Source organism: Nicotiana tabacum, chromosome 22, assembly GCF_000715075.1.
Source record: "Nicotiana tabacum cultivar K326 chromosome 22, ASM71507v2, whole genome shotgun sequence".
NCBI lineage: Eukaryota > Viridiplantae > Streptophyta > Magnoliopsida > Solanales > Solanaceae > Nicotiana > Nicotiana tabacum.
In genome coordinates, this window is record NC_134101.1 from 7,800,542 (window position 1) to 7,826,586 (window position 26,045).

Below are 26,045 nucleotides of genomic sequence, written 5' to 3' on the forward strand. Positions count from 1 at the left end.
TGGAGCACTTCATATACTATTAAATATTATATTCCGCAAGAGAATCCCAAATATTTCTAGACATTTTTAAAAGAAAATTCTATGTAAAATCTTAAAAGTATATAAAAATTACTATATATTTATGTCGGTTTGGTTCAGATTTTTTTACTCAATACCAAACCAAACCTAGTCGGATTTTTAATCGGTTTGGTTTGACTTTTCGGTTTGGTGCGATTTTTCGGTTCGGTTTGTACACCCCTACCTGAAAGGTTTACAAATTGAGTTTAAAATTTATGCATTAGTGGAGTAAAAAAATTATTATAGTATTATTAAATAATTATAGATAAATCTCTTGATAAATATTAATTGGCAATTTAATAAAAGATGTAACTGACTTAGATAACGAGTTAATATTACTTAATAATTTATTTTTACACTATCATATACTAGTATAACTTAAATCCTTAAATTTGATAGGATCATAGGCCACAGAAGATATTACACAAGCTTTCCTGAGGCACTAATTAAGGAAGAGACATCACCAATTATCGGAAAAAAATATAATAATAGGTCCAGCTGTTCAATGAACTGTTCTATATCGTGTATTGCGTTTCACAAACTTCAATTTGATAGAATTGAGGATATAAATTGATGCAATATGTTGGAATTTCATTAATTAAAAAAAGTCCAATTTTTTCAATCTTAAACATCGACGTAACGTTACTTAAAACTGAGAAAAATACTTATATTGCATGTGGATGGTTACAAATTTACAATTCTACGTGTCTAGCTAACATGTTTGGCAAATCTAAACAAGGAAAATAACCAATTGATACGCAGGCTCAATACTGAAAGAGGACAGACACAATTTCTAGCATTTTACTATGTAACAAGAGTATTTTTGATAATTATTTGCATTAAAAGGATGTTTTCACATTATGTGTATAATATTATTAGTTACTAAAGATAGGAAATTTGACCAAATTGATGCAGACACAACACTCAAAGAGGACAGACACAAATTTTTGGCATTTGATTATGGGCATAAAAGATTTAACATAATCATGTAAAATCTTCAACAAACGGTATGGCGTGATACTAGCTATAAGAATCTTTTTCTATAATTATCTGCATTTAAAGGATAATTTTACTATAAGGGGTAAATTTTTCACTGAATAATTATGTGTGAACATAGGGTAAATCCATAATATTCACCCTAATATTTTGAACTTATGTAACTTGATCGGTCTTGATTCAACACAATTTCAACTTTCAAAAACTTATTTTTTCAAGTTTCAACCAAATCTATATCCAAACGCTAGCTAAGGACAATATTTGGACCAAATTCAAATGGAGAACAAATTTATTTTATTTTCTATAGTTCAGAGACATTTTTGGCCCTTTTCCCATTAAAGTGCTACTCCATTATCTTTTACTTGTACAGTTCCTCTTGAACACTTAATTTTATAGTAAATTTAACCGTTATTATCAAATTGGTTATTACGTTTTTAGAGACATTCAAGGTTGATGTAAATTTTTTTTTCAAATTCTCACGGCTCCTTTCAGTTGAAGTTGTTTTCAGTCACCATCAATTACAAAGTACGGAGTCATCTTCCCTTTTTTTTTTAAATAAAATATTTATATTTTTTTCCACAAACTTTAATGTTGTCTAGAATAATATAAAATCATAAAATGTACTATTAAAAGTTTTTGGGCCTCAAAATTTTGTAAAACTTGCATTGGTCGCTCCCATTTAACCTATACCCACTTTTTAAAAAAGTTTTAACTTATACCCACTTTTTAAACAACTTTAAACCTCTTTCTCCTCCTCTTTCGTTTTCTGAATGCTGAAGCTTGAGATATTGTTATGCGTTCTATCCTGATGATTCATATATATCTGTTTGTCCCATTATGTTCAGTTTGATCTTATTCACAATAATTTAACCTCTTAGATATTTTAGCTTTAAAGGCACATTGATTTTTGGTTCTAATTTATCTGTAGTAACTTGTTTTCATGTCAAAAATATTTTTCATTTTTTAATCTTTGAAATGAACATCAATCGATGCTAATCATGATCTATTAAATTCATTGTTGTTTAGTACTATTTCGTTTATGAACAATATGTTCTTTTGGTGAATTCTTTTTTTGAAGGATTATCTTCCTCATTTCCGTGTGCAGACTTAGAACTTCAGCTCTAAGAATGCTGAAGTTCAGCAAATATAAACAAAAATTTCAACTCCTAGAATGCTGAAGTTCAGCAAATACAAAACAAACTTCACCCCTAGAATGCTAAAGTTCAGCAATTACAAAACAAACTTCAGTTCCTAAAATGCTGAAGTTCAACAATTACAAAACAAAAACTTCAGCCAAAACATGCTGTAATTTTATTGAGCTGAAGTTTGCCATTGCACTATGAACTGAAGTTTGCGTGATTGACTTTGCAAGTCAGGCCAAACTTCAGGCAAAAATATCTGAAGTTTTACTACACTTCAGGCAAAACATTCTGAAGTTCAAACTTCAGACATAAATTTTTGCTACTTCAGACCCGAATGTCTGAAGTTACCCGAAAAGTAGGTATGCTTGCAATTTTTTTTGCAATGCGGATATAAGTTAAAAGTTAACCCAAAAACTGGGTATAGATGCAAATGCCCCCAAAATTTTGGGGCCTAAAGCAAAGCTCCCCTTGAGCCGCCCCACTCTAGTCGAAGGTACAGGGACAAAAAATTACATGGCTTTACAACTATACAAAATTCCTTTGAGCACCAATCCTCGTCCCAATACCCTCTGTCCAAGTAGTTGGGATTAACATCCTCCTATCATTTCTTTGAGTATGTCAAGTAAGGGTCTTGAGCAATACTTAAAACATCTGGCCTATCTGCTTGATTATATGTTAAACAACGACGAATGAACTCCTGCTCAAAATCCATAGAAAAGAGTGAATCAACTATCCAAGAATAAGTGGCAGGAAGAAATAAAACATAATTCCATTTTGTCCTAGTAAATACTGTTTTCTGTTGGAATGTAACTTATCTTGTACATAGCTTAATTGAATTTTGTTTCATCAAACAGCTAGTATGCCAAGTGTTATGGCCTAAAGTAGTCATATGGGATACTAGACATAAGTTCTGAACCCTGATCCCAAATCTTGATATATACTAGAAGTCTTTGGTCTTGGTATGTTTGGACAACTCTCATACTGGCAATATAAAGTAGTCGATGTGGACTGAGATAAGAGCATGGAGTCAATTTGAGCATCGGAGGATGTACTCGAATTGAAACCATATCTATTCTGTATCACTAAAAATACAATATAGCTATTTTGCAACTTTAACCACATTCGGGGCATCAAATGACCCTAGAAGAGAAGGCAAACCATTGGTCGGTTGACTCATTTTATCATATAATCGGGTATATCTACTGCACATTGGTAACAATAACAATATCAACTGAGTTTGAGGGCCACCAGTTGCTCTTGATAATGATTCACAAAAAAAAGGGACAATTAATCATATCTTTGTCAGATAAGGATAGAAAAAAACGCACCTTTGCCTCATTAGAGACAGCTGGTCGTGTAGGGAATTCAACCTTTCTTGCTTTAATAATTGTGTCCTCCCTTAGTATTCTTTCTTGTGACTGGTCATGCCCAAAGGGACGTTTGCCAAACAGCATTTGGTACAACAAAATACCAGCTGACCAGACATCAACCTAGTTGCATAAATAAAAATCACAAGTTTATTTCATAAACAAATAACTGTTCATTCGTTGGACTTTTAGGATAAATGCATCAATTAAGATGCAGACGCTGCATTAGTCCAAGATCATTAGAAATAAGAACTAAAGAAAATGTTGAGGACCTTTCTCCTGGATTTCAGTGGATACCTATTTAACTTTATCGACAAGTGAAAGTAAAGCAGGAGCACTCACCTTTGAGGATATAAGAGGTGTCTTGCTTAGCTCAAAGCATTCAGGAGGTAGATACCTGAAAAATCAATTGACAGAAATAGTGGACCTTATTAATACTTTACGGAGGCAAGAGATGAAAGCAAAAGTAAGTTTCGAACTAATACACCTGGTAAAAATAATGCTAAGTGTGACATTCAAAAATTTACCACTCACCAGTACGTTCCAGCTCCCTGGGATGTTAGCTCCATCCCCTGGGATCCAACATCATCCTCCACTATCTTGCTAAGGCCAAAATCAGTGACCTTAGCAATGCCAAACTCATCAAATAAAACATTGCCTGGCTTCAAATCATAATGGATGATCTTCTGTGACTTCTTATTCAAGTAGACAAGGCCTTGAAAAATCTGCACAATGATGATTCTTGCTTCTCTTTCTGGCAACACAGGTGTTGCTTTGAGAACTGCATCAAGGTCCTTTCCTACAGACAAGAACATTTATGACCAATATGAGAGAGGGAATCCTAAAATACTTCATTCCACTGAGCATAATAACAATTGTACCATATAATTTTTTTTTATTTTTCAACTGTACTATATTGATTATGCAATAAAGAGAGTAACAAACCACTACAGTACTCCAAGATAGTGCAAAAGGTGTTTTGGTCTATCTCAAAAATGTCCCAAAGCCGCACAATGTGATGGTGCACCAAAGTCTTGTGGATGTTGTACTCCCTGATTGCATGCCGTATATAACTTTGCTTCTTCTCTTCACTCCACTGAGCGTTTAGTCCATGTAGCTTACATGCAACATATCTATGGTCTACCAAGTCGAAAGCCTGCCAGAATTTTGCAATTTGAATTGAATGGAACGATATTTTGTCTCAACCTATTTACCAAATAAAAGAGGTCTACAGTGCAATTTTGGTGACTGATCATTCTATTGGTTTTTTTTGACTGGTAATAAGACGAGCAGTCACTTTAAAATTCCTACCTTGTACACCTCACTAAATCCTCCTTTTCCAAGAAGGTTTAAGAGGGCATATCGGTGGTTCAAAATCTGAAAATTGTTAAAATGAGAACCATCTTCATCACGTATGCGTTTCATTTCACGAATTAGCCTTCCTTTCTCTAGTTCATATCGGTCCCTCTCACGCATTATCACATCTTCCTCCTAATTAAAAAGAAAATGTGGTGTGAAGCATGGACAAAGAACTGACATGTGGACAAATATTCAAAAAAAAAGAAAAAAAAGAGAGAACAGTTACACGTTTGATGCTGGCTAAACGAGATTTGTAGATCTCATCCTGAATGAGAGAATCTTCTTCCTGCAAACCTCCCTCCACATCTCCTCCATCACTTTTATCTGCAATGGTAGGGTAAGCATTATTGCTAGTAACCTTTTATACCTCAAGAAACATAGTTGAGACAGTCCAGGAAATTGAAAAATCAAATGAACAGCTATTCCTGCTGAAATTTTGACAAAACTGTCATGAACAAGAAGCCCAACGTGGAAGTCATTTTAATCAGAGAGTACTTCCAAGCTGACAAGACATAAGCAACTATAAATTATAATAAGACAGGACCTCCAGCAAATGTTGCTGAAACCACACTCAAGCAAAAGATGACAATAAATAAAATATGTTGTGCTTAAAGCTCCAGCTTTATTCTAATGCCAGCTGACAAGACAGGAATGAAATTGAAAATCACCCCAACATGTCTTGACCTTTGGAATGCCATGCAACCACTTAACACAAAGCAGATTCAAGTCCAGAAAATATAGTAAAAGAAGTTTTAGAGGTCTAGTACCATTACTAAAAAGCATACAGGTTAGGGACATTTTCAGGAGGAAATCACATTCATGCACCAAAATAACACCATTTCTAGCAAGAGAAGGAAAAATGAGAAAGTACATATGATTCAAAGGGAAAACTTTACCTGGTTGTCGTTTCTTGAGCAATTTACGCTGCCGTTCAATAGCTTCTTTAGTTTCTAATAAGTTTCTCTAAAGAAAAAAAAAATCCATTAACAATAATACCTATTGAATCTAGGCATATGATAAGCAATGATTAGCAGTGTAACTAATATTAAACAGCAAAAACTAAATAGCACACAGGATAAGTGTGTATTGGGCTTATCGGTGAGTTCAGCTTGCAAGAAATCTAACAGAAGTTTCTTCGAAATAGAACTAAACTGGAAAATGTCCAAAGTTACTTGGCCTGCTTTCCTTTTTATCCATCAATTTTACTGATCTCCTTCCCTGATGGACAACTCTTGTGCGTTCTAGGATCCAGGCAGAATAAACTAGTGCCAGTTCGTCCATCTTATTAGTGGTGTTGTGTGGTGTGTTTTCAACTAATTATAGCCCTTCATCAAATTTTAAACTGTTATTTAAATTTTTTACTTGAACTCTTAGATTTCAGTATACTAACTTTTCCTAATTTAAGTCTCCCCTTCTTTTGTGGACATGGTTGTTAAGACATAAGTTGAAGCTCTATTGTACTGTATAAGCTAAACAGAAGTGTAGTAACTATGTTAATCGTCAGTATAGACACCTTAATATATCCCTATAATGAAAAACAAGCACTCTCTTGCGAGAACACCAAATTAAGGAACGTACAAGCTGAGCATTGAGGTCCTTTAGTGCTTGCCCATCTTCCCAGGCCTCAGAAATAATGGTTCCAGCTCTGCAATTAACCAAAGAACATAAAGAACAGAAAACAATCAGCAGTCACAAAAATGAAGAGGTTAGATTAAAATGATACTAAGAGGAGTTTGGCATACAGGATACTGATATTATGGAGTTCTAATGGTACACCTGTTTCATATGTATACATCTACAAAATCACAACTACAATCAATCAATTAACTACACCTCAATCCATAGTTGTGATTGGATAATATGAATCCTCTATGTCTACTTTGCTCTATTCAGATCATTCATTTTCAACACTAGAATATTTGTCCTTTAAGACATAATAGAAGTTCTCTCAAGCTAGAGTTTTTCTAAGCCTCAAACTTATTCCTAGGCAGACCTACAAGTACAACAACAACAACAACAAGAAGTCTCTAACTAAAATAAAAAATTACTCGTAAACAACACACCTAAAGTAAGCTAATAATAACAATTAAACCTTACTCCAAATTAGTTGTTATTAATCATACGGATTTTCTGCTTCCATAGTATTCTATGTTTTATATGTGTCCGCATCTGAAAGAAAGATTGGTGTTCTAAGTCAACTTCTTTCCATGTCATTTTAGGTTATCTCATTGTTTTATTATGTTACCTTCAATCATTATAGTGTTGCACCTATGGACCGGTGATATGCAAGTTTACATAAAGATATGGCCAGATGAAACTCTGTTTTGTTTAATCTTCTATATGTGCTACTTGCAAAGTGGATGTGATCACTCTAATTTTGTCCAATCTTGTACATCCATCTTAAAATTCACATTTTTACAATTTCATCTAGGGATATGGTAGACCTTAGATGCCCAACATTTACTCCCATATAACGTTGTTGGTCTCTCAACCTTTATACAGAAATTACATTTCTTTTTGTTATGTATCTTCCTTTTTGAATATCACTCCTGTAGCATACCTCTATTTCAGACATGCAATTTTAATTCTTTTTTTCTTTCTAAAAAGTCATCCTACTGTGGTTCTATCTATTGCATTTTTTGAGAAGAGTGGTTCTATCTATTACATTTGCATCTATTATGCCTTCTCCTGCAGGACTAAGCTTAGGTATCTCGATATTTGTGTTTAGACATCACAATCCCGTCAAATCCCACTTCACCTTTATTTTTTATTTTTGTTGTGGTAGCTAAACTTGGTGCATATATTATGTCTTTCTTCTACTTATCCTAAAACCTCATTATCTAGAGTGCTTATCCATAGTTTCAAACTTTGATTCACTCTCTTACTGGTTTAGTCATTTAACCTAATGCCCTACGAAAATAACATGCACCATGGAATCCATCATTATACGATTGTAACAAGAACCTCAATCCCAAACTAATTGGGGTTGATTATAAGTAAATGACTGTTAGCTCATCTATAACTAAGGTAAACAAGTACCGACTCAAGAGAGATCCTTCGCGTAAACACAATTATAGGAACTCCTCTTTACCTTCTCTCACTTCTTACACTTGTGAATGCTCCTTCACAAATATCCTTTATGGAACTTGTATGATTGATATGAATTTTTTTCAAACTAAAAGATATTTCTTAGTGCTCTATCATCTGCTTTAGTTAGGCCAATGAATATCAGATGCAGATCTTTCTGTCTCTTCCTATAGAATATCATCCATCTTCTTATAAAAAATATAACCACTATTGCAGATCTATTAAGCATAAAATCAAACAGGTTCTCATTTCAGATATACTTTCTTACTAATTTGGCATTTTTCATTCTTAAATATGTCATTGAATACCTTGGTTCGCCATACTACTACAACTGCTTCAAAGCCACTTCCAAACGTCTATGAAGATATCACCAGCCCTTTCTGGGCCTAAATGGTACCCCTAGTAAATTGTTAAGTGAAAGGATCAAGACTCCAAATTTCCTTACCAGAAACTAACAAGATACTTGAATATTTTGGTTCTAAGTTTGCCCTGGCAAGGTAAGCAAAATAGAGGTAGCGCAGTACACATAGTGCATAGTCTAGAGAATCTACTTCTTACTCCTTGGATTGATAATGATAGCACAGTCATCTGGTATACATGTCCAGTGAACTACGGATATCAATCCACATAAACCGTAAAGCCATTCTTTCTTTCAAGATATTTCGTTTTGCTTCCATTTCTTTTTCAGAATTAACTTGACTAGCATCTTACATAAGACAAAAGCTCCAGTTTCACCTACAATCTCCAGCTGGCATCCTATGGTTAAACCATGACCACGTCCATTGTAAAGCACCTTCAACAGTCATCACTATATTCCAAAAGTGAATGTGCTTTTTGAGCAATAACTTGCTATGCAAGCTTCTGAAAGAAATCATGGAAATCTCTTAAAGCATGGTCAGAACAACAGTTGGGGAATTTTTGAAGCATGTGACCTTCAATCGATACCATAGTGCTAAACAATTCAAAATCCCTAGAGACAAAACAGAGTACATTTCCAGATAAGAAGCAGAAATACAGGCTATATTTTGCATATTAGATTAAGTACCCTTCGCTTCCAAAGCGTCGAAATATTATAAAGCATTTTCCCTCATATCAAATATAAAATGAACACAACAGATAAACAAAGGACAGCATCGTTGGAGATGAGTGAACACTTTGATACTTTAGCAAAATTCTACCATTAGATCAAAATGTGACGCTTATATAACACTGGGCACTCTATAAATAGATTTTCTGTTGATGGGTAAACAAACTTTCTTTAAGTAGGTTTGATGAGGAAATATAATTGCTGGCGGCTTCCTATGGACAGCTTAGTTGAAGTCATCTGTTGAACTTATTATATACACTAGACCAAGCAGCAAATTGCTTGCTCTAAGTAACACGTGATAAGGATGAGGTACCTGATTACTCCCACGTTGCCCAGTCTCAAAGATTCCTGTCGCACTTTCATTCGTGCCTCTTGCCTCTCAGCTTTTGAAACAGATATTAACAATTCAGATATTATTTTCGTTCTCTGCAGAATAAAATATACGTATGAACCACTGCCATGAGGAAATACAAATAAACAGGAATACATCAACCATATTTCTTCAGATTTTTTTTTTATCAAGTAAATAAAATTCTCATTAATGATAGGGCCAAAAGAAAAGTGCCCGTATACGAGACGTATACCAAAAAGTAAAAAAACCTACCAAAAAATAAGGTTCTCTACGAAGGACACCCAATATTCTATACAACAACGAACTTCATGGGTGCACCAAAAGAAAATAAGGGATAGGAGGCTACTCCTCAACTGAACAAAACTCATCTCTACCCCTTCAAAAGCTCATATGTTTCTTTCCCTCCAAATAAACTGATGGAATCCCACATCAGAGATGGATGGATTCTTGGACTCTTTATATGGCTTGGGCAATCCTCATAATTTGAGCTAGCTTTTGGGGTTGATTTAGGCCCAAGGTCCATTCTTATCAAGGTATTAGAGCCAGGCCCCCATTGTTGGGCCCCCAAGATAGATTGTTCACGCTCCAGTTGGCCAGCCTGGGCGTGCGGCGGGGTGATGGAATCCCACATCGGAGATGGATGAGTTCCTTGGACTCTTTATATGGCTTGGCAATCCTCACCCTTTGAGCTAACTTTTGAGGTTGAGTTAGGCTCGAGGTCCATTTTTATTATAAACCACATGAGTGCTAATGGAACAGCAGTCCATGCCATGTGCCTTTTCCTCCTCCTCCCACAATTCCAATTGATCATTAATTCTTTAAGAGTACTTGGCATCACCCATGAAATACCAAACCAAGTAAGTATTTCCCCCATAACTTTGAGCCAACACGACAATATACAAGGAGATGATCCGCATCTTCACCCGCCTCCTTGCACAAGAAGCAGCAATTGACACAAATGACCTTCCGCTTCCTAAGGTTCTCGGCCATCAAGATCACCCCTCTAGCTGCTAACCAAGTAAAGCATACTTTCCCCGACACCTTCGGGATCCAAATCGAGCTATATGGAAAAACAATCTCCTCCCTAATTAAAAGCTTTTCATAGAAAGGCTTAATAATACTCTGTATTCCCCAACCCCCACCTCCATGCATCATGGCCATCTGGTGACGTACATTATTTATGGAGCAAGTCGATCAATCTTGAAGCATACTTTCCCCGGCACCTTCGGGATCCAAATCGAGCTATATGGAAAAACAATTTGCTCCCTAATTAAAAGCTTTTCATAGAAAGACTTAATAATACTCTGTATTCCCCAACCCCCACCTCCATGCATCATGGCCATCTGGTGACGTACATTGTTTATGGAGCAAGTCTATCGATCTTTGGATCTCAATCACCTCCTAATCATGGAAACTCTTCCCAAATCTCAAATCCCAAAAATCTCTTCACCTTCTATCCTCCGAATTTGTTGGACTATCAACTCCTTTTGGCATGATACTCGGTACATGTTCGGTAAATCATCCTTCAACATGTTATCTCCACACCACCTATGTCTCCAAAAACTAACTCTCCTCCCCTCTCCTACCTTGAATGATATATTGCCACTAAATTCTGTCCATCCTGTCATAATGTTCCTCCATAGCCCACAACCATAAGGCATGTTGACATCTTTAGCTCTCCCCCCCCTATTCCCCCCCCCCCCAAAAAAACCCACCACAACCCCTTTCATATAGGTATTTTAACCTTCTTGTCGACATGAGATCATTGCAGACACAAATGGAACACAGATAAGAGGAACATTTTAAAGTTTAACAAATCAGGATTAGACAGCAATATTTGAGAGGAAGCTAAATAGTGATGTTCGTGAACAACTTGCATGAGATGATAAATATGTCCACAGATGGACCATAGCAAAAGGAAGCATTTTAGATTCAATAAAGCCAGATTCCACAACAATATTTTGATAGACAAGCTGAATGGCAATGGCTGTGCACAAATTGCATGTAATACATACCATACATATGTAAAGAACTTCAGTAGTACAGGGTATTTGATATTCCTCTATTCTACACAAGGTAGAAAACTCTGTTTTTTAATTTGAATAACTATATGTTCTACTGAGATGGTCAAGCTGAATACACACCTCTTACGATTTCTGTATGTGTAACGACCCGGCCGGTCGTTTTGAGAGTAATAGCCCTGATTCCCTATTTATTATTTCCCCCGTATCTTTTTCTGCTTATGTGACTTGCCGGGAGGTTTTGTTTTTGGTTTCGGAGTGTTTTGGGACACTTAGTCCCTAAAACGGAAGCTTAAGTCTTAGGATTTTGACCGTAGTCGGAACTGTGTGAAGACGACTCTGGAATGGAGTTTCGTCGGTTCCGTTAGCTCCGTTGGGTGATTTTGTACTTAGAGGCGTGTCCGGATTGTGTTTTGGAGGTCTGTAGCTCATTTAGGCTTGAAATGGCGAAAGTCAAATTTTTGGAGATTTTGACCGATAGTGGACTTTTTGATACCGGGGTCGGATTCCGATTCCAGAAGTTGGAGTAGGTCTGTAATGTTGAATACGACTTGTGTGCAAAATTTGGGGTCAATCGGACGTGATTTGATAGGTTTAGATATCGGTTGTAGAAGTTTAAAGTTTCAAATTCATTAAGTTTGAATCGGAGGGTGATTCGTGTTTTTAGCGTTGTTTGATGTGATTTGAGGGCTCGACTAAGTTTGTATGGTGTTTTAGGACTTGTTGGTATGTTTGGTTGAGGTCCCGGGGGCCTCGGGTGTATTTCAGATGCTTAACGGATTGAATTTGGACTTAGGCTAGTTGCGGAAGATTTTCTAGTTTCTGGTGTTTTCGCACCTGCAGAGGGGAGACCGCAAGTGCGGGATCGCAGGTGCGGGATCGCATGTGCGAAGGAGGAGTCGCAGATGCGGCCAAGAAGGAGCTGGGCAAGAACCGCAAGTGCGATGCATTTCCACACGTGCGATAGTCGCAGATGCGGTCGCATAGCCGCAAGAGCGGAACCTGGGATTCTAAGTGGAATCCGCACCTGCGATGGCATTTTCGCAGGCGCGGCGTCATAGATGCGACAGAGAGTCCGCAGGTGCGAGATTTCTCGACAGAACACTTAAATGCAAAGGTTCGCGATTTTTGCTCATTTTCAACATTTTGAACTCGGGTTTGGCGATTTCTTGGGAGCATTTTGAGGTGTTTCTTGAGGTAAGTCCCTTGTGCTTATTTTTGATCAATAATCTTGCTTCCCCATTTATTTCCCCACCTAGTTAGTGTGTATTTAAGGTGGAAATTGGGAGTTGGAGGCTAGGGATTTGAAGAGTTTGATTTGGGCTTTTGAGTGGTCATTTGAGGTCGAATTTTGATAAATTTGGTATGGTTGGACTCGTGAGTGAATGGGCTTTCGGATTTTGTAATTTTTGCCCGATTCCGAGACGTGGGCCCAGGTCGACTTTTTAGGGAGAATTTCAGAATTTTTGTTAAAGTATTGATTTCATTAATTAGATGAGTCTATTATGGTTGTATTTATGATATGTAATTGCTTTTGGCTAGATTTGGGCCATTTGGAGCCGGATATTCGTGGGAAAGGCATTGTGAGCGATTGATTGAGCTTGGTTCGAGCTAAGTGGCTTGCCTAACCTTGTGTGGGGGAAATCCCCTTAGGATTTGGTACTGCTTTAATATGTGAGCGCCGTGTACGTGAGGTGACGAGTACGTACACGGGCTAATTGTTGTAAAAACCCGATTTCTGCTAAGTAATAACATGTTTCCTTCTTATTTGAGTTACATCAGCATGTGTAGTATCATGTTAGCTTAGAATAGCATGTCTACCTGCCTTAATTGCTTATCTGAACTCCGTGCAGCATGTTTAGTGAAATTCCTGCTTTTCCTTGACTTGTACTTTGTCTAAATTGTAGAACTTCGTGTTGTAGCTGTTAATTCTATTGTTTGAGCTGCATATTTACTTTTGGGACTACGGAACGGTATTTCGGGAGATTCCTCTGTACTGCATATTTACTTTGGGACTACGGAACGGTATTCCGGGAGATCCCCTGTACTGCATATTTACTTTGGGACTACGGAACGGTATTCCGAGAGATCCCCATGTACTGCATATTTACTTTGGGACTACGGAACGGTATTTCGGGAGATCCCCCTGTACTACACATTTACGTTTGGGACTACGAGACGGTATCTCAGGAGATCCCCTATTGTTATCTCTATGTACTCATGCTACTCTCTGCACATGTTTTTCGTGTGCAGATCCAGGTGCTCCTTATCAGCCGCACTATTAGTGAGCCGGGACAGCTTTGGAGACTTCAAGGTACATCTGCCGCGTCCGCAGACCTCGGAGTCCCCTTCTACTCTTTCCCATGTCCATTATCTTCTGTATTTTTCCTTTGTTAGACTCTGATGTATAGAGACACTAGACTTTCCTTCTGTAGTTTGTGATTCACGATGTTCCGGATTTTGGGATTTCTGTGTATTTTGAATAATTGATTATTGTACATGACAAGAGTGAGTTGCTCTAGTGGTAAGCACCCTCCACTTCCAACCAAGAGGTTGTGAGTTCGAGTCACCCCAAGAGCAAGGTGGGGAGTTCTTGGAAGGAGGGAGCCGAGGGTCTATCGGAAACAACCTCTCTACCCCAGGGTAGGGGTAAGGTCTGCGTACACACTACCCTCCCCAGACCCCACTAGTGGGATTATACTGGGTTGTTGTTGTTGTTGTTGTTGTTGTTGGTTATTGTACATGTCAGGCGGCATGGTACCCAGTTATGTTGTTACTGCTACAGTTAGTTGTTAAATTTATGTTTTCATTTCATTATTCCGCAAATGTTAGGCTTACCTAGTCGTAGAGACTAGGCGCCGTCACGACATCATACGGAGGGGAAATTGGGTCGTGACAGTATGTTTCCTCCAAAGGAAAATCATATGAATAGATACATTCTTTAACAGCATATTCAGACTAATATGATATCTCCAAAGGAATACAACTTTAAGAAAACATAGTGCCAATCAGACTCAGCAAAAATTTGATTTGGCGACAAGCACACTGATACAGCTAATAGCCTAATAATAGTGTCCCATATATTTCTTTGGTCTTGAGGTTTAGAGAGGCAACCGCACAAACTAAATAATTCCTTGCACAAACAATACTTATTATTTCTAGGGCAGAAACAGAACTTCACCAACCAAAAGAAGTAAAGCAACTGATGAAGCACACCTTTGGCTTTGTCTGCTGCTCATAATCTTTAAGATCCTTCAATTCCTGTATAATTGAATCATGCAATGACGAATAATCAGTTGCAACTGAAATTATTATTGAAAGCGAAAGCAACTAATGGTTCGTCTGCATACGGACAAGTTATATACAGATTATAATATTAGGGATGCTAATTCAACGAATAATAATTTCTGAATTACTTGCATTCGTTATCGAAGTGTTGGTTAACCATTTAAAAGTTTGTACATAAAATTTAAAACATTTGTTTCTAATAATACCCTGGATCTATTAATGTCGAGATCACTTCCAGTAATGCGGGTAACCAAACAACCGCTATGTCTAGGAAAGAAGTTGTACCTTTTCCAGCTGTTGACACTGATGTTGATAATCTGATGCCTCTTGACGGGATTTCTTAAGCTCTTCCTCCAAAGCCACAACTTTTGCCCGTAAAGAAGTGATCTCCTCCTAATTTCCAAGGGCATTCCACATCATTTTAATAAATTAGAGGTTATAAAACAGTAGCAAACAGTGACTGCAAAAAATTGATGAGCTGCAACACTTTTTATGGGATAAATTTCATCGCATAGAAATTGCAGGTCAGAATGCACTTTTTGCCAGTAAAAAGGAACGGAAGAAATCTGAAAACTGTAACTAAACCCATACTTCGAATACAGTCTGTCGATCGTGCCCAATTTGCTCTTTTGGCAAACCATCCTGCAACTACACCAAGCAAAACGATAATGTGTTAATCCACTGATGAACTGCCTACTCTGCAATCTATCATCCTTTCCATTGTAAAGTTTCAAAATTGGCATCTGTTACCTTTTGTAATCAACTTCACATAGAGTAAAGTTACAATCTATTTGCATTTGATACTTTCCAAAACAAACTGATGTTTACTATTAAATATCATAAGGGGTTGGGGTTGCAGAGGACTTATATTGCGTATTAAGTGCTCACACATTTGGTAGATGGCTGCTTCCCACTGCTTCTCAGAAATGCATAAACACAGAACAATCTCGTAATATATCTTTAACAGACCCTATAAAGAAGCTCATGGACATCAACAGAGAAGAATACAAAACAAAACAAATATACCTGGAGTGACCCTCCACGGCAACGAAGCATTCTTAACAATTAAGCAACACATGACAACTAGGTAAACCTACATAAGCAAGCTCAATTGCTTCACTGTGATTAAGATAGCTACAAGTTGAAGAAGCACAATCAAAGGAATCTACTAAATGACAAAACACTGTCCAGAAACTCACAAGTCATTGCTAGTGTCCTATATAACTACACAGCAGGAAAAGGTATACAAGGATAACTAATCACGCAGAATATCTTTTTCAGAAGATCTTAGCTAGTCAATTCAACCAGAATTTAATGCTCGATAAATGCCAAAAAGGAGAAGAAGAACAAAAAAGAATAGGTAAACTCATAGTTGGTGTGTGTTTCCGATCTCTAAAGTTCTGGTGCTAGCTTGTTCTCCTTCCTTCTTTCTTATTTATTTCCTCTTTCAATTGCAGTATCTCTCTTGTATTCTCCTCATTTTCTACCAAATGTTCTGACCCAGTATTTCCCCAAAGACCAAAACCTTTAACTATTATGTCATACAAAGTCTCACATCTCGTATAACATAGAAGTGACAAGATCAACACAGAAATTAGTAACCAGCAACCTGCCCAAGCACTTATGAGTTTGGTGAGTGATGCTTTTCACTTTGGGTCACCTTTAGCCCAACCCATAGTGACCCTAGTCCCTAGTCATATTCTGTTCACAGATCACTTTCTAACCTGCCCAAAATAGCCCATGTCTAATGTTTCTAAAAAAATTTTTGGGATGCAATACCGGCAGAGTGTCAACCCTTTCGCAGATATGATTGCAAAAAGTGCAATAGATATAAATTTCTTTTCTAATTAGTTTGTTCATATTGATATATTTGCCCCAATAGTGGGACTCCACTGAGTTTGTTGTTGTTGTTGTTGTTCATATTGATATATTGAGGCTAGTCCAGAAGATCTTTTGGGCAGGTTAGTTTATCACCTACCTAAACCCATTGTTGACCCAACCCAATAGTGGCCAAGCAAACATTGGGTGGATTGGGTCTGACTTGAAGTTTTCCATAAGCAATAGTGACCTGCCTATCCTTTCTCGAATAAGAAGGTTGCTCCAACCTCTACAAGGGGCTGTTAGACCCGTGCATACTTACACTGGTTCTACCCTGATCAAGCAACCGAATTTGACTTAGTCTGCCCACTTGACACCTCTCCTTACATCATATTAGTGTTTCTATCTCTTACGAGCAAGGAGTGTTCTTCCACAAATATTATCATATCCTCTAAAGCACTGTCCTAGATTGTTTTTTTCATTTCATCGAACTCACAAATCAGATAAAGACTTTGCATATCCATAACCATGTCAAAGAGTAGTCCCCTCATTTTCCAGAACCCTCTTCTCCATGATTGAAGAAGTTCTGCTGCTTTAGTCATCATTGTCAATAGGGGAACTGGGCTTTTTGAGTCATGGAAGGTATAAAGATGAAATACAACATTTCCCGATTATGATAAGCACACCTAAGAGGCTATAAGAGCAAAAAGAAGAAATTACACTCATTTAATTATCATACCAAATTTTGTATAATTACAGCTAAAAAAGAATAGTACAAAAATTAGGCGTGATGGCAGGGCGGTGTAGGGGTGCGAGCGGCGATACGTGAGCAGGCATGGTGAAGAGTTAGTGCTCATGTTGGGGAATGATCAGTGGTAAGGGAAAGGGGTAAAAGGATATTTACGCTTAACCCAGTACAATAGGTTTCCCAACTCGTCTCCCCACAAGAAAAAAAAGAAGGATGGGCAATGTGCTTGTTAGGCCGATGCGAACCTGGTCTACTCAATGTTTAAAATCATGATTTTAGCCGGTAATACTATGACGGAGAAATGCTAACTAATAAGCAGGATAAACCAACTCATCTTTAAACTTGTTAGTTTACAGCTATGTATATAGTGTAGTCTTGTCCCACATTGGAATAGGAGTAGTATGTCCTTGTATAGTATAGCTATAAATAAGGACCTCTTGTATTATATTGAACATCTAATATTAATAACATAGTTTCTCCCGTGCCTTCTCACATGGTATCAGAGCAATTGTGAGAGATTTATCGCTGTGCATAAATTCCAGCGATTCCGGGAAAAGAAATCAGTCAGCGGAAGTCTTTTTCCGGCGACTCTTTTTTAAGGTTGTTTTGCGTCTGCTTCGTCTCCGTCAGTGTTGTGCAAAATACAACACTAACGCAAGAGTCGTCACTGTCTGGCGACCAAACCCCAGTGAAAATCTCCGGTAGCAGCCTCCTCATATGCCTCCACGCGCCACCAGAAGCTCACGCAGGTGAGCTCACGCGCCTGCGCGTACGACCACTTCCGGCCATTTTTTGAAAAACTTCCTTAAGAACAGTTGGGTCGCCTGGTAATTCCGATCCTACCCCTACTGTTTTCATTTCATTCCGACCACTTTGAGTTTTTTTCCGGCAGCTACAGTACTATTCCGACAGGTACAATAAGATTCCGGCAGCTACAGTATTTCATTATTCTGTTTCTGTGTTTCCTTACTCTGTTTCAGTGGATTATAGCTGATTCTTTCTCTTATTTGGTAATAATTTGCAACAATGTCTTTGGGATTTGATGCTTTTGGGTCTAGAAACATGAGTTCTGGAAGCTCTAGTGCTATTATTACCTCGGAACCTTTAATGGGAGGTTCAAACTACTTAGCTTGGGCTTCATCTGTCGAGCTGTGGTATAGAGGCCAAGGTGTTCAAGATCATCTAATCAAACAGTCTAGCGAAGGAGATGAAAAGGCAATAGCACTTTGGGCAAAAATCGATGCTCAGTTATGTAGCATCTTGTAGCGATCTATTGATTCCAAGTTGATGCCCTTGTTTCGTCCATTCCAGACATGTTATTTGGTTTGGGCAAAGACACGCACCTTATACACTAATGACATATCTCGCTTCTATGATGTGATATCGCGGATGACAAACTTAAAGAAGTAGGAATTAGATATGTCTACTTACTTGGGTCAAGTATAGGCATAGGAATTAGATATGTCTACTTACTTGGGTCAAGTATAGGCAGTCATGGAGGAATTTGAGAAGTTGGTGCTAGTTTCTGCTAGTGTTGAAAAACAACAAGAGTAGCGACAGAAGATGTTTCTCGTTCTTACCCTCGCTGGACTTCCTAATGATCTTGATTCAGTACGCGACCAGATTTTGGCTAGTCCGACTGTCCCGACAATTGATGAATTATTCTCTCGATTACTCCGCCTTGCTGCAGCACCAAGTCACCCAATGATCTCATCACAGATACTTGATTCCTCTGTTCTTGCATCCCAGACAGTGGATGTTCGGGCATCTCAAACTATGGAGCATAGACGAGGAGGAGGTCGTTTTGGAAGATCTAGACCCAAGTGTTCTTATTGTCGCAAACTTGGACACACTCGTGAAATGTGCTATTCCTTACATGGTCGTCCACCCAAAAATTCTTACATTGCTCAGACCGAGACTACAGGTAACCAGGGATTTCTTTATCTAAAGAAGAATATAATGAGCTCCTTCAGTATCGAGCAAGTAAGCAGACATCTCCACAAGTAGCCTCAGTTGCTCAGACTGATACTTCTGTTACTGGTAATTCTTTTGCTTGTGTTTCCCAATCTAGCACTCTTGGCCCATGGGTCATGGACTCAGGCGCTTCTGATCACATCTCCGGTAATATATCACTTTTGTCAAATATTATATATTCACAGTCTCTTCCCACTGTTACTTTAGCCAATGGATGTCAAACTAAGGCAAAAGGAGTTGGACAAGCTAATCCCTTGTCTTCTATCACCCTAGATTCCGTTCTTTATGTCCCTGGCTGTCCTTTTAGTCTTGCATTTGTTAGTCGTTTGACTAGTGCCCTCCATTGTGGTATATATTTTATTGACGATTCTTTTATTATGCAGGACCGCAGTACGGCACAGACAATTGGTACAGGACGTGAATCAGAAGGCCTTTACTACCTTAACTCACTCAGTCATTCCACAACAAATCTAGTTACAGATCCTCCGGATCTAATCCACAGACGTTTAGGACATCCGAGTTTATCCAAACTTCAGAAGATGGTGCCTAGTTTATCTAGTTTGTCTACATTAGATTGTGAGTCGTGTCAACTTGGGAAACATACCCGAGCCTCCTTTTCGCGTAGTGTTGAGAGTCATGCAAAGTCTGTCTTCTCCTTAGTTCATTCTGATATATGGGGTCCTAGTAGAGTCAGTTCAACCTTGGGATTTCGTTATTTTGTTAGTTTCATTGATGATTATTCAAGATGTACTTGGCTTTTCTTAATGAAAGATCGTTCTGAGTTATTTTCTATATTCCAGAGTTTCTGTGTTGAAATCAAAAACCAATTTGGTATTTCTATTCGCATTTTTCGCAATGATAATGCCTTAGAATATTTATCTTCTCAGTTTTAGCAGTTTATAATTTCTCAAGGAATTATTCACCAGACATCTTGTCCTTTATACCCCTCAGCAAAATGGGGTTGCTGAGAGAAAGAATAGGCACTTTATTGAGACTGCTCGCACACTTCTAATTGAATCTCGTGTTCTGTTGCGTTTTTGGGGCAATGCAGTTCTCACAACTTGTTATTTGATTAATCGGATGCCTTCATCTCCCATCAAGGATCAGATTCCGCATTCAGTATTGTTTCCCCAGTCATCCTTATACTCTCTTCCACCCCGTATTTTTGGGAGCACGTGTTTTGTTCATAACTTAGCCCCTGGGAAAGATAAGTTAGATCCTCGTGCTCTCAAGTGTGTCTTCCTTGGTTATTCTCGTGTTCAGAAGGGATATCGTTGTTATTCTCCAGATCTTCGTAGGTACCTTATGTCAGCTGACGTCACATTTTTTTAGTCTAAACCTTTCTGTACATCTGCTGACCACCATGATATATCTGAGGTCTTACCTATACCGACCTTTGAGGAGTTTACTATAGCTCCTCCTCCACCTTCGACCACAGACGTTTCATCCATACCAACCGTTGAGGAGTTTAGTGTTGTTCCTCCTAGTTACCCAGCCACAGGAACACCATTCTTGACTTATCATCATCGTTCGCGCCCTACATCAGGCCCAACTGGTTCTCGTCCTGCACCTGACCCTGCTCCTAGTACACCGATTGCACTTCGGAAAGGTATACGGACCACACTTAACCCTAATCCGCATTATGTCGGTTTGAGTTATCATCGTCTGTCATCTCCCCATTATGCTTTTATATCTTCTTTGTTCTCGGTTTACATCCCTAAGTCTACAGGTGAAGCGTTGTCTCATCCAAGATGGCGACAAGCTATGAGTGACGAGATGTCTGCTTTACATACAAGTAGTACTTGGGAGCTTGTTCCTCTTCCCTCAGGTAAATCTACTGTTGGTTGTCATTGGGTTTATGCAGTCAAAGTTGGTCCCGATGGCCAGATTGATCGACTTAAGGCCCGTCTTGTTGCCAAAGGATATACTCAGATATTTGGGCTCGATTACAGTGATACCTTCTCTCCCGTGGCTAAAGTGGCTTCAGTCCGCCTTTTTCTATCCATGGTTGCGGTTCATCATTGGCCCCTCTATCAGCTGGATATTAAGATTGCCTTTCTTCACGGTGATCTTGAGGATGAGGTTTATATGGAGCAACCACCTGGTTTTGTTGCTTAGGGGGAGTCTCGTGGCCTGGTATGTCGCTTGCGTCGATCACTTTATGGTCTAAAGCAGTCTCCTCGAGCTTGGTTTGGTAAGTTCAGCACGGTTATCCAGGAGTTTGGCATGACTCGTAGTGAAGCTGATCACTCTGTGTTTTATCGGCACTCTGCTTCAAGTCTCTGTATTTATCTGGTAGTCTATGTTGATGATATTGTTATTACTGGCAATGATCAGGATGGTATTACCAATCTGAAGCAACATCTTTTCCAGCACTTCCAAATTAAGGATCTAGGCAGATTGAAGTACTTTCTAGGTATTGAGGTTGCCCAGTCTAGATCAGGTATTGTTATTTCTCAAAGAAAATATGCTTTAGACATTCTTGAAGAGACAAGGATGATAGGTTGCAGACCTGTTGACACTCCGATGGATCCGAATTCTAAACTTCTGCCAGGACAGGGGGAGTCGCTTAGCGATCCTGCAAGTTATAGGCGTCTGGTTGGAAAATTAAATTATCTCACAGTGACTAGACCCGACATTTCTTATCCTGTGAGTGTTGTAAGTCAGTTTATGAATTCTCCCTGTGATAGTCATTGAGATACAGTTGTCCGCATTATTCGGTATATAAAATCGGCTCCAGGCAAAGGGTTACTGTTTGAGGATCGAGGTCATGAGCAGATCGTTGGATACTCAGATGTTGATTGGGCAGCATCACCTTCTGATAGACGTTCTACGTCTGGATATTGTGTTTTAGTATGAGGCAATTTGATGTCCAGGAAGAGCAAGAAACATAATGTAATTGCTCAGTCTAGTGCAGAAGCAGAATATCGAGCAATGGCTATGGCAACATGTGAGCTAGTCTGGACCAAACAATTGCTCAAGGAGTTGAAATTTGGTGAAATCAGTCGGATGGAACTTGTGTGCGATAATCAAGTTGCCCTTCATATTGCATCAAATCTGGTGTTCCATGAGAGAACTAAACACATTGAGATTGATTGTCACTTCGTCAGAGAAAAGATACTTTCAGGAGAGATTGCTACAAAGTTTGTGAGATCGAATGATCAACTTGCAGATATTTTCACCAAGTCTCTCACTGGTCCTCGTATTGGTTATATATGTAACAAGCTCGGTACATATGATTTGTATGCACCGGCTTGAGGGGGAGTGTTAGTTTACAGCTATGTATATAGTGTAGTCTTGTCCCACATTGGAATAGGAGTAGTATGTCCTTGTATAGTATAGCTATAAATAAGGACCTCTTGTATTGTATTGAACATCTAATATCAATAATATATTTTCTCCCGTGCCTTCTCACAAAACTTACTAAATCACAAGAGTAAATTGAAGATACCACCCAAAAATATCTCATCCAGTTACAAATTTGTTCAATTGTAGTCATCTTAAGTGATAATCCATTAAACATTGAATAGCTATTATCAAATGGTCCCAGTAATCTGCTGAAACAAGAGTAGCTAAGGTATAAAGGAAGACATAAGAAAAAAGGAAACACATTACAACAATGAAAACTAAATTTGTTTCAGCATATAGAATGTAGAACTAGCAGCATAAGTCCAGATTTCAACCATTGTAAAGGTACAACAAAGAAATGAATGTCAGCCGCAACTCTAATATGTATTAATATTAAGCTTAAATATTTCAGAATTGACATTGATAAAGCAGGACCTTCTCTAGTCTTTTTTTTTTTTTTTCCTAGTCTTGTTTGTTAACTCTCCATATGCACTGTCTATGGTGTTGGACAAACATTTGCCAGTATATTTTACACTTATCTTTTCAAGCTCAATCACTACTAATACTCATATTATCCTAAAACAAACCTAAAATCATGCCAGGAAAAACTCACCTTCTGGTAAGAGTTCTCGAGCTGACCATTTGACACAGAAACTGCTTGTGACTTGGTCTGATCACTAACTCGGGAACCACGTCCTCTACCAGAATTAGTTTGTCCCTTGACACGGCTTTGTTTCCGTCTATTCACATCTGAACCCACTTTGCTTGTGTCTGTATTGTCTACTATCTTTTTCACAGTATCAGCTGCTGTCTACAAAAAGTATTTCCTTCAGCATTAGCATATACATTCTTCCAGAAGGGTAAGCTGAAAAACACCCTAAGATAACATGGCTAGCAAATCAACAGTTGTAAAAGAGAGTATCTCAGTTATTAGAATGCTTCGCACCTAAAGAAACTGCCAAGAAGAGTAAGACGTTATATATAAAACATAGCATATAAATATAAGATATACCTCCACATGTTCAAATGAAGTTGAGCTGTTGTCATCCTCGAGTTTGCGCCGCTTCTGAGTGTTTGCTTGTATGAGAAATTCCCTTCCATTCTGGTTGAGGGAAGGAGAAATGTCAGCAATGAGAAAGAAAATCTTGCTTTAAGAGCAGAAGATGGAGAACGATTTGCAGCACTGGAAACTAATGCAAATTTGCAATCAGTAGTTTGTGCAGTTCATACAGAGTAATTAATTCTTCTTGATCATAGCCAGGAATGCTTGTTATTATACCAGAGCAAAATCTGGCTTATTAAAGTAGATATTAGATTTGTTCCAAGATTGAAGATATTTGGATCCAGATTTCTCATTTAAAAGTACAGAGGGGAAATCATCCAATGCACCTTATAATCAATTCCGAGTTGTGTTTCTTTCGAGATGCTGAGGTCACAAACTACTAGGTTCTGATAACTCAAAAAGACTTTCTGTTCAGAACTATTGGATCGGAATTTGGAAGGAAGAAACTTTAGTAGATGTGAATTGGTTGAAGTTTGAAACCTACAAGGTATGAAAGCTTTTTACGGAAGACAGTTCCCATTAATACAACTGGATAAGTTTTTTCTTGAACATAACTACTGGCAATAGAATGCCAGAAACTATTAAACTTCTCTAGAATGAGTTGTAGAATTTTCCTGCAGAAATTTAGCTTGAATAAAAAGAGAGGAGATGGAAACAAGGCGTGCATACGTAACTGATAGACAAAATACAAAGAGAATGGTACTTAGTACACAATTACATTGGAAAATATAGGTATGCGGCCACATATTTCAAATGCATAGAAAGAACCATGTGAAAAACGAGGTTAGATCAGTATCAACACTAGGTCATATAGAGCCCTAATTTAGAGGCACAATAAGCAGAGTATGATAGTCCATACCAATTATGCGATATGCATATAGCCCTGACGCAGACATAAAGTAAAAAGGATACTCTACAAAAAAGTGAAAGTTAGCAGAATACAACAACAACAAACCTAGTGAAATCCCACAAGTGGGGAAAGTTAGCAGAACATGTAGTGCTATTAATTTCACACACAACAGTAATTCTAATTCTAAAGTACAAAGAGAATTCTATTTCACATGAAATTAACAGTACAACATCTTCTGCTAACCTTTCACTGTTTGTAGAGTATTATAGTCACTTTATTTCTATCATACATATCACATAACTCATATGGACTATCCTCCTACTCGCTTGTTGTGCCACTAAAGCAGGGCTCTATGCGACCTAATGATGCTATTGATCTAGCCTCGTTCTTCAAAAGGTTTAAAGAAGGTGTAGTACTGTTAATTTCATGTGCAACAGTAATTCTAATTTCCTATTGGAAATTGGAATTAATCAGCAACAAAATTATTCATTCTGGCTTTATTTTTATTTTTTTTTCTTCGGTAACCTCTTACTTAAGCAGCTTCAATACTTAATAGTACGAATGAAAGAGTTAAAGGCAATGACAGCCTAATACTGCTGATATAAGTTATAGAAGCTGAAGGATGAGTGTATGGTGACACCACCCCATCCAGAAGGATATTATTTAATCCCATTTCAACTATTCCAAAGGCACCAAGCATGTGATCGGGTTTTATTTGCAACAGAAGAAAAGCAAAGTGGTCAATGCAGATTGCTGCCCCCCAAATCCACCTTGCCTACCTTCTCTAGGCCGGAGATTCAAAACAATTGCACGTTCTTTTTGAACGGCTAAAAACCAAATGTAACCTTCCATATATGGATCATTAAGAATTGTACATTTAGCTTCCATTTTTTGGTATAATAATTAGCTATTTCTCTCTACATTGAGGGGTCATATTAGCTAACACAGGGATAAAGGCATCTAGACATCCACGAAAAATTGCCAGCAAGCCTTGAAGAAAAATGTCTCGTGTACTAGCCATGGTTCACTTTATTATGATCATGCATCATTTCTGGTATCATGCTTCCTGCCCCACCTTTTACTGTCATCCTCATAACAAGCATTCTTTTTCTTTTCTCTCAGTTAGTTTTCCCTAGAATTGTACACATTTTACCTCTTCCTGCAATTGAGAAGCGCTATTCTAGAATCTTTTAACACAAATTTTTTATTGATAACGCGTTTATGAATAATATCCTTGAAGCTGATACTGCTTTATAAAATCATTGCACCTGAACTTAGGCAATATACACAGCAAATCCAACCCCACGTGCCATGAGCTTTCAAGTGTGTCTCCAACCATGATATGAAAACTCAAAACTCCAAGAAGTGGAGATAACTAGTATTTTTGGTGATCATGATCTATGTAGATTCATCATAACCAAAGACAGAGTTGAAAGTTAGCGGTAGGAACTCTAAAGATTCCCCAGGAAAAAAAAAGAGTTGTTGATG

General features: G+C 38.0%; 1 protein-coding gene across 4 annotated transcripts in view; it reads right to left on the reverse strand.

Moving 5' to 3' along the window:
- Positions 1-2,200: 2,200 nt before the first annotated feature.
- LOC107800841 (serine/threonine-protein kinase TOUSLED) overlaps positions 2,201-26,045 on the reverse strand; it is a 32,203-nt gene continuing 8,358 nt past the window's right edge. For 3 of the 4 annotated variants that reach the window (XM_075243496.1, XM_075243497.1, XM_075243499.1), the window contains exons 3-17: positions 23,657-23,746; positions 23,258-23,455; positions 15,348-15,404; positions 15,042-15,149; positions 14,685-14,729; positions 9,409-9,521; positions 6,500-6,566; positions 5,818-5,884; positions 5,148-5,245; positions 4,874-5,053; positions 4,508-4,718; positions 4,097-4,361; positions 3,905-3,959; positions 3,524-3,685; positions 2,201-2,892 (exon numbers count right to left, since the gene is read on the reverse strand). In XM_075243496.1, coding sequence (XP_075099597.1) covers positions 2,797-2,892; positions 3,524-3,685; positions 3,905-3,959; positions 4,097-4,361; positions 4,508-4,718; positions 4,874-5,053; positions 5,148-5,245; positions 5,818-5,884; positions 6,500-6,566; positions 9,409-9,521; positions 14,685-14,729; positions 15,042-15,149; positions 15,348-15,404; positions 23,258-23,455; positions 23,657-23,746 — 1,812 coding nt within the window. In that variant the 3' untranslated portion in view covers positions 2,201-2,796. The remainder of the gene's footprint in view (positions 2,893-3,523; positions 3,686-3,904; positions 3,960-4,096; positions 4,362-4,507; positions 4,719-4,873; positions 5,054-5,147; positions 5,246-5,817; positions 5,885-6,499; positions 6,567-9,408; positions 9,522-14,684; positions 14,730-15,041; positions 15,150-15,347; positions 15,405-23,257; positions 23,456-23,656; positions 23,747-26,045) is intronic. The other variant, XM_075243498.1, reaches the window with a different exon arrangement.